The sequence below is a fragment of the Bubalus kerabau genome, chromosome 2, assembly GCF_029407905.1.
Source record: "Bubalus kerabau isolate K-KA32 ecotype Philippines breed swamp buffalo chromosome 2, PCC_UOA_SB_1v2, whole genome shotgun sequence".
Lineage (NCBI taxonomy): Eukaryota > Metazoa > Chordata > Mammalia > Artiodactyla > Bovidae > Bubalus > Bubalus kerabau.
In genome coordinates, this window is record NC_073625.1 from 181,902,154 (window position 1) to 181,911,397 (window position 9,244).

The 9,244-nt window shown below is 43.9% G+C and overlaps 1 protein-coding gene and 1 non-coding gene across 2 annotated transcripts in view; both read right to left on the bottom strand.

Annotated features, from left to right (window-relative positions):
* Positions 1-7,672, bottom strand: part of LOC129644172 (serotransferrin) — a 39,729-nt gene extending 32,057 nt beyond the window's left edge. The window contains exons 1-2 of the mRNA XM_055569650.1: positions 7,527-7,672; positions 5,464-5,633 (exon numbers count right to left, since the gene is read on the bottom strand). Of these exons, the coding sequence (XP_055425625.1) occupies positions 5,464-5,633; positions 7,527-7,569 (213 nt within the window). The 5' untranslated portion in view covers positions 7,570-7,672. The remainder of the gene's footprint in view (positions 1-5,463; positions 5,634-7,526) is intronic.
* Positions 3,836-3,907, bottom strand: TRNAW-CCA (transfer RNA tryptophan (anticodon CCA)). The gene has a single exon. It is a non-coding gene; the product is annotated as a tRNA-Trp (tRNA).
* Positions 7,673-9,244: the final 1,572 nt, after the last annotated feature.

The following is a 9,244-nucleotide window of genomic DNA, read 5'->3' on the forward strand; positions in this document are numbered from 1 at the left end:
AGACAGATTAAAATTGAGAATTAGAGAACTGAAAGTTATATCTGAATAATTCATCCTGGATGAATTTGGTGCCCATCTGTGCCAAAAAGAGGTGCAGAGACAGAAGCTATGAAAGAGGGATTAAAAGATATGGAAGCCAGATAAAAGAAAGCCTGACATGTGTCTTCTTGGAATCTTAGAATTAAAAAAAGAAAGAAACAGAAGAAAGACAGTACTTTTTCCAGACCTCCTGAAAAGCATGATTCCACAGATCCAACATACTCTACCAAGATCCCACAACTGGAAACCTCATGGTGAATCTAGGGAACATCATCAACCAAGGACACGAGAAGTTATCCAGTGAGATGCCTAAAGGAGAAACAGGATGATACCAGACTTCTCAGTGACTACAGTGGAAGTCAGGAAACAGTGGAAATATTTTTAAATAGTGTAAAAGCATCAAACTAGAATTATACACTCAGCAAAATTACCATTCAAGAATAAAGGGGAGACCAGCATTTGCAGAGAAAACAAGCAAGCAACGGAGAGAGTTTAATACCAAGAAATTGACTCTAAAGTATCCCCAAAAGAACACATTTCAAAAGCAAACATCCCAGAAGGATGGTTGGAAATATAAGAGGGAATAGTAGCACGTCCCCTGGTGGTCTAGTGGTTAGGATGTGGCCCTTTCACGGCCATGGCCTGAGCTCCATCCCTGGTTTTATTGTTGTTTTCATTGCTGAATCATGTTCGACTCTTTTTGACCCCATGAACTATAGCCTGCCAGGCTCCTCTGTACATGGAATTTTCCAGGAAAGAATACTGGAATGGATTGCCATTTCCTTCTCCAGGGGATCCTCCCCACTGAGAGATCAAACTCACATCTCCTAAATTGGCAGGCAGATTCTTTACCACTGAGCCACCAGGGAAGCCCCAATCCCTGGTTGGGGAACTGAGATCCCACAAGTCACACACCATGGCCAAAATTTTTTTAAAAGCTTAAAAAAAAATAAAAAAGAGAAAGAAATGGTAAATAGATTAAATGGCAAAAATGTAGATAAATCCAAATTTCTCTGTGTGTCTTCCTCCCTCTTTCTGAACTTTTGGGCACATACACAAACTTACACTGATGATGCTGTGAAAGTGCTGCACTCAATGTGCCAGCAAATTTGGAAAACTCAGCAGTGGCCACAGGACTGGAAAAGGTCAGCTTTCACTCCAGTCCCAAAGAAAGGCAATGCCAAAGAATGTTCAAATTACTGCACAATTGCACTCATCTCACATGCTAGTAAACTAATGCTCAAAATTTTCCAAGCCAGGCTTCAACAGTACGTGAACCATGAACTTTCAAATGTTCAAGCTGGATTTAGAAAAGGCAGAGGAACCAGAGATCAAATTGCCAACATCTGCTGGATCATCGAAAAAGCAAAAGAGTTCCAGAAAAACTTCTATTTCTGGTTTATTGACTATGTCAAAGCCTTTGACTGTGTGGATCACAACAAACTGTGGAAAATTCTGAAAGAGAAGGGAATACCAGACCACCTGACCTGCCTCTTGAGAAACCTGTATGCAGGTCAGGAAGCAACAGTTAGAGTTGGACATGGAACAACAGACTGGTTCCCAATAGGAAAAGGAGTACATCAAGGCTATACATTGTCACCCTGATTATTTAACTTATATGCAGAGTACATCATGAGAAACGCTGGGCTGGAAGAAGCACAAGCTGGAATCAAGATTGCTGGGAGAAATATCAGATATCAGCTATGCAGATGACACCACCCTTATTGCAGAAAGTGAAGAAGAACTAAAGAGCACTTGATAAAAGTGCAAGAGGAGAGTGAAAAAGTTGGTTTAAAGCTCAACATTGAAGATCATGGCATCCAGTCCCATCACTTCATGGCAGATAGATGGGGCAACAGTGGAAATAGTGGCAGACTTTATATTTTTGGGCTTCCAAATCACTGCAGATGGTGATTGCAGCCATGAAATTAAATGACACTTGCTCATTGGAAGGAAAGTTATGACCAACCTATACAGCATGTTAAAAAGTAGAGACATTACTTTGCCAACAAGGGTCCGTCTAGTCAAGGCTATGGTTTTTCCAGTAGTCATGTATGTATGTGAGATTTGGACTATAAAGAAAACCGAGCACCAAAGAATAGATGCTTTTGAACTGTGGTGTTGGAGAAGACTCTTGAGAGTCCCTTGGACTGCAAGAAAATCCAACCAGTCCATCCTAAAGGAGATCAGTCCTGAATATTCATTGGAAGGACTGATGTTGAAGCTGAAACTCCAATACTTTGGCCACCTGATGTGAAGAACTGACTCCTTGGAAAAGACCCTGATACTGGGAAAGATTGAATGCGGGAAGAGAAGGGGACGACAAAGGGTGAGATGGCTGGATGGCATCACCAACTCAATAGACATGCATTTGGGTAAACTCCGGGAGTTGATGATGGACAGGGAGGCCTTGCGTGCTGCACTCCATGGGGTTGGAAAGAGTCGGACACGACTGAGCGACTGAACTGAACTGAACAAACTTACACATGCATACACACACATACTTAGTTATATAATATGTATGTTTACTGTCAAGAAATACATGAAGTATCTACATTCCAGGGTTAGTTAAGAAAAGACAGACGTAAAATATCAATATAGTCCAGAGTTCTCTTTCTGTTTCAGAAAGAGGTTGGGGGGGGGGGTTAAGATTATTTTACTGTTAACTCTTTGTAAAGCTAAAATTATACAGTAAAAATTTAAGGGAAGTCATTAAACAATATAAACAAATTGTTTAAATTTACTTTCAATGGGGGAAAGGTGGAATAAAGGGAACACAATCCAAATGAACACACACACGTGCAAACTCAATTTTTAAAAATCAGAAATCTGGGGGAAAGTAGGACTATGAGAAATAAAAAGTAATATGGCAGAAATAAGTACAAATTTATCATTAATGAAAGCAATAATTTATTAATGGTTTAAATTTACCACAGAAAATAAATGAGATTACCAGATTTCATTAATAAACAAAATCCCAGCAACATACCATTTTCATAAGACACACCTGAAGGATAATCATACAGGAAGTTGAAAATAAAGGAATGACATAGACATAGAAGGACAATCCTAGTTAAAAGAAAGTTAATGTAGTATGTTAATATCAGAGAAATAAACTTTAGTTTAAAAGCACTTCCAGAGACAGTGATTAATTTATAATGATAAAATATCAAAATCACCAAGAATTATATGAATTATTCTATCATATACGGCTGCTGACAGTGGAAATTTGAATAACCACATTGCATTTGCTTAAAAACCCAAATACATTTGGCATTGTTTTTGAAGTCAAATACTCACACATCCCATGGCACAGAAAATCTGTTTGTACATATGTATTACAGAGAAACTAGTAATATTTGTGTACCAGGAGATTTGTATTAAAATATTCCTCAAACCCGGATTAGAATAACAAAAAACTAGAAACAATCCAAATGCCTAATGACCAGAAAAGAAAAAATAAATTGTGGTATACTAACACAGTGGGCTTTTGCAGAGCTCTGAAAATGAATGAACAATAGCTGTATTCAACAACATGAGTGAAATCCTAGTATAACGTTGAGGAGGAAAAAGCAAGTATGAGAAGACAACACACAGTAATGACATGTTTATAAAATATTTTAAGAAGCAATACTATGCAATCATCCACATATACCTATGAAAGTGAAAGTGAAGTCGCTCAGTCGCGTCCGACTCTTTGTTACCCCGCGGACTGTAGCCTACCAGGCTCCTCCGTCCATGGAATTCTCCAGGCAAGAGTACTGGAGTGGGTTGCCATTTCCTTCTCCAGGGGATCTTCCCAACCCAGGGATTGAACCCGGGTCTCCCGCATTGGAGGCAGACGCTTTAACCTCTGAGCCACCAGGGAAGCCCAATATATACCTATACAAGTCTTTAAATAAAAAGCAAGAAAGTTTTGGGATTCTGTTTGCTCTGGATAGGGAAGCACATGGATAATTCTAAGCAGGGTTAGAGGGTTACACTGCTCCAAGTGATGAAGTTCCTCTAGAATCCATGCTGCCGCACAGTAGCCCTAGAAGTCAGCTACTGGCAGTGCTGAAGTTTTGAGAACCTCTGGTAGGTTTGTGGATAGTATTACTTCATATTATTAATGCATTTTAAAACAAAGAGGGGTATGCATATACCAAATCTGAAAGTCAGTCATAAATCAAGAGTTATAATTAAGCCTGGATGGTAACTGAGGTTCAGTACACACACACACACACACACAACAGACCAGTTATTTATACCAAAACACTGATTCCTTCAGTTAATCATGCTCCATCTGACTGAGTCTAGTTCTACCCCTCACTCCTTCCAGTCTCCTGCTTGCTCTGCTCCAGCCACTCTAGCTTCCCTACAGAAAATCAAACAAGCCCAGCTCTCCGCTGACTCAGGTCCTTTGCACATGCTATGGTTCACTACCTGACATATTCAACCTGTAGCTTTTGGCAGGCTTACCCATACTCATCCCTGGGGTCTCAGATTCATTTCTCCCTTTCAGAGAGATTATCACTGACACCCAGACCAGAGCAAGTTTCCTCTGAAAGTTCTGTTTCTTTTCCTCCATTGTACATCACACAATTTGAAATTTCATGTCTACTTGTTTGCATGTTTTTCTTCTCTCCTGACTGGACTGTAAGCTACTCAAGAATCAGGACCATGTGTGCTTAAAGTCACTGCTGCAGCCCCATTGCCCAGCACAGGGTCTGACCCATGTTCAGATGAGCAGGAGCAATGTTGAACAAGTATTTTGGAAAACCTAGAACAAAAGGATCAGCTATCATCTCCAATCATGACAATGTATTCCTCTTCCTTGTGCGTATCGTTCGTCCACTTCTTGTGATGCATCAAGAACCTCCAAAATAGTGTTACATGGTCATTTTGATAGCATGCATTTCTTCTCTGAGTTCAGAGAACTTAGTGGGTCAAAAATAGTCCTCTTTTAGAGTATGTTAGGAGAAGGCAATGGGACCCCACTCCAGTACTTTTGCCTGGAAAATCCCATGGATGGAGGAGCCTGGTAGGCTGCAGTCCATGGGGTCGCTAAGAGTCAGGCACAACTGAGCGACTTCACTTTCACTTTTCACTTTCATGCATTGGAGGAGGAAATGGCAACCCACTCCAGTGTTCTTGCCTGGAGAATCCCAGGGACAGAGGAGCCTAGTGGGCTGCTGTCTATGGGGTCGCATAGAGTCAGACATAACTAAAGCGACTTAGCAGCAGCAGCAGAGTATGTTATATGTTGCTTTAAGCCATTAAAGATGACTGCTTCTATTTTCAGTTCTAAAATGATTTTACTAGCACTAGGGGCTGACTGTTCCACACATCAGTCTCCTACCTGTGAGTACAGAATCATTCCAAATGACAGGGAAGAGCAAGTATGGATTTTCTTCCACTCTCTTTTAGGCGGCAGTGACTTACCGAGATAGCCTTGATGCAATCCATGTGTGAGGTTTTCTTCACACAGGAGACAAAAGGACCATTCTCAAAGATACGAAGCATATTTTCACGAAAACTGGCACACTTACTGGCCTCATGAGTTGAAATGGTGCACCATCTCACAGTTCTCTCGGGGTCCGCCAGACACAGCCCTAGGGGAGAGATGCCAGAGGTCCCTGTGTCAGTGGGAAGGACAGCAGCAGCCTCTGGAGGGTCATGGAGGCCACTTCCTCTCCATTCTCTCCTGTTCACCCCACTCCTGTCCATGAACAACAAGGGTAGAGGTTCCACTGCTTTCTGAGTCTGGGGACAAGTGGCAGGTATTCTTATGGCCCCTTAGTTTCCCACTGACCAGCATGTGCTGATCAGAGGATGCTGGCTTGACTGTTAGCTCTCAATTGGCGACAACAACCTGTTCCTCTGTGTTCTCTGAGCCTCCTTCGTTCACCTCATGACATGTGGCCTGCCACGGAATACAAACTTCCACATCCACGGGGGATTTTTAGTTACATCAAGCTGTTGGTTCAATGCTATAACTCTGGGAAGCCAGCAGGGTAGGAATTACATTTTCTACTAATTAGTATCTTTCAGAGAGTGATGCTTTACCCAAGGTTACCTAGCTTCTTAATAGCTGAGTGGTCTAGAAATCAGGTCTCCAGACTTTGGTCTCTGCCCAGGTAACAAAAGAAGATAACATTCTGAGTTGTTTTCCATCTGCTTGGCCAGAAGAAAGGGGTAAATGATTGATGAGGCAATGAATTTGCCTGTGATGCTCATCTGTCATCCTCTGTTCTAGGAAAAACTAGAAACTCCACGTATTCAGTGTTTCTGTTTCCAAAGACCCCTCCTTCAATTTCCACAATTAGGCCTTTGGACTGTCACTAGGAGAAGCTAAAGCCAGCCATGTCTGTGAATATCAATCCCCATGGTTGCAGATGTGTTGTCCCCATGATATGAGCATTTGGCACTCTCCCCAAAGCCCTCTGTCATCTCCACTCTATGGATCAACAGCACAGGGCTGACTCAAAGCTGATAAATATCTATGATGCACGAAGCAGGAGATGGGGAGGAAATGGTTCTCCAGAATAGAAAAAGAGGGGCCACAGGAAATTTACTCCCCCAATCACCCTTGACCCCATCTCCACCCGTGGGGTATCAAACCAGGCAACAAGGGGTCAGTGGCAGACTTTGCCAAAACCACTCCTCCAGAGCGTCCCCAAACCATCCCTCCTGAGGCCCCAAAGACAGGCGTTTGTCCTCAGTCATGCATTTTCCTTCCACAGCCTTGTGAGATCTTCTGAGGTTGGGAGGGGGAAGGGTAAAGTAAGGTGGGTGGACTCTCAAGGGCTAACTTTTTCAGGAGAGTCAAAGAACTAAACACAGAAGGCTCCAAAGGTAAGATAAAGGCACCACGAGTGACTAGCAGAAGTTAGAGGACAAAGGGGGCCCAACAGCGACAGGCAGATCTGTGCAGCAAGGTGCACTCCACCAGTGCCTGGATCTGTGGCCTTACCTATTTCCATGGGACCTTCCCAGGCCAAGCTGCACTACCCTTCAAAGTTTGGCTTCAAACCCCATGCTCAGAACCCTTCAACAGACCTCACTAGTGTGGCACGGTCAGCACCAAGGACACTCATGGGACATCAGACTGTCAGTGGAGGTGGGACCAGCTGTGGGAAGGCCTTGATGGCCATCCTAAGCAGTTTGGACTTATTTGAGGCCGCAACAAAAGGATTTGATAAACCGGGATGGGAGCGCTCTAATTTACTGTATTCCGCTACCACGAGATTTACTGGCTACGAGGGGAAAGCAACGAGAGAGTGAAAAGGTGGCAGAGGCACCGGCAGGACTAGAAGGTGCGCGCAGGCGCAGAGCTGTCCCTGAGGCAGTGCTGGAGCAGGTGCGAGGGTGCGGCGGGGAGAAGCGAAGCAAAGGTCCCAGGCTTCCAGCTCCAGCGCGGAGCCCAGAGAGGGTGCAGAGGGCTCCGAAATGCAGGGGGCGCCCGGGCCGGCGACGCTGAGGGCCTTCCCAGCGGCCACACTCACCCAGAACCGCGCAGGCTAACAGAGCGCGGACAGCGGGCCTCATCCTCCCCGGTCTGTAACGTGGAGTGCAGAGCACAGACCGACCGGCTTCTGCGTCGCCTCCCTGCTCCCCGCGCCCCTATATCTCCCGCGGGGCTGGCCGAGCACAATCCTTGACCCCTTGTGTTTACGCAGCCCGCTTGCCCAATCTCCCCTCAGCCCTCCCCTTTCATTCCTCGCCGGGGCTGATCACCTCATTTCCTGACCTCTGGAACAGACCCGTGGGTGGAATCCAACAAAAAAGTGCTGATTGGAAGGGAATGAAAGAAAAATCAACCCGTTGTTAATCTGTGCTTGCTCTGTACCAGGAGCAGAGCTGCAGCCGGCTGGTGTGGGGGTGGCTCTGTTGCTGAATCCGGGGGAGCTAGAGCTGGTCCTGAATCAACCTCTGTGCTCATTCCATAGAAGAGGGAAGCCGACTGCCCCAAAGGCAGACTAGAATAGGAGCAAGACAGGCAGAGACCTTCCTGGGAGAGTGTGTGAGAGAAGAAGAAGCTGATCACAAGTCAAAGACAACAGGCTCATCCCTTTTCACTTGTTTCCAGATGTATCCAGAAACCCTGCTCCTTCTTGGGCTTTTAAAACCCCAAGGATGAGTTTTTATCCCTGTGTACCCTCCTGAGCACAGGATCCTAGACAGGTAACCTTCCTTCCTTTCATGCAGATTGCTGAGCATCTTGACTAGGGACAGAGTCACAGGAGTGACAATGTCTGTCCCAAAGAAGCTGTCTAGGCGTGTGGTCAAGACTCTGTGACACTCAGGACAAGAGACTCATGAACACAAAGAAAGGGACCCAGGAGAGGATGTGGCCTGATCTCAATGCCCTGTTTCATCCCTAGCTCCCTGCGAAAAAGTGGTCTCCAAACCATTTTGATCACCCATCCTTATCAGGAAAAATAGTGAAGCTGTACATTCCATATATATGCTTAAAACTAACATCATGTTTATTTCAATCATGAAAGGAATAGAAAAAATTTAAACTATGGGAAAGATGAAACATTCATTTTAAAATGTCTATTTGTCTTATATACAATGGAAAATATCTCAAAGCAAAATGTACACTTAGGGAGAGAGTAAGGTTCCTGATAGTAGTTGAAGATCCATATTCCAGGGGGTCATCAAGATAATTTTAGGGATTTCTTAAGTTACTTAAGAAAGCTACCTTTCCAACTCAATCAGATGGCCATTGTTATTGGTTTTATTTACACTAATTTACACCAGGCTTAGAAGATATGTCAGTAGTGCCATTTTAACTCACTTATGTTTTTGGTTTCAGAATAATCTTCTACTTCTAGTTTCTTTGCAGAAATCTTTCTAAGGCACTTGTGCATCTTGTGAGATCTGATGAGTTAAATCATATTACTTCATCTGTACGTCCATTTTACTGGGCTATGCAAACCACAAAATGTGGAGTCACAAAAGTCAAAAGTAAAGAACAGGTCAGGGAATCACAACCTTCCAGCATTCCCTTCCACACCTCAGTCTTTGTGAGACTTTTCACTTCTTTCCTCAGGACACCTCAAAAGCGCTCAGTGCTGTGCATCTGTCTGGCCTGCACACCAGGTGGGAGCTAGTACCAATCCTCATGTGAAGCAGGAGTGAATATTAACTTATTTATTTTTTGCAGGAGGTGTAAATATTACCTGAAGCTAGGATGAATTCCCCTCACCCCAGTAGA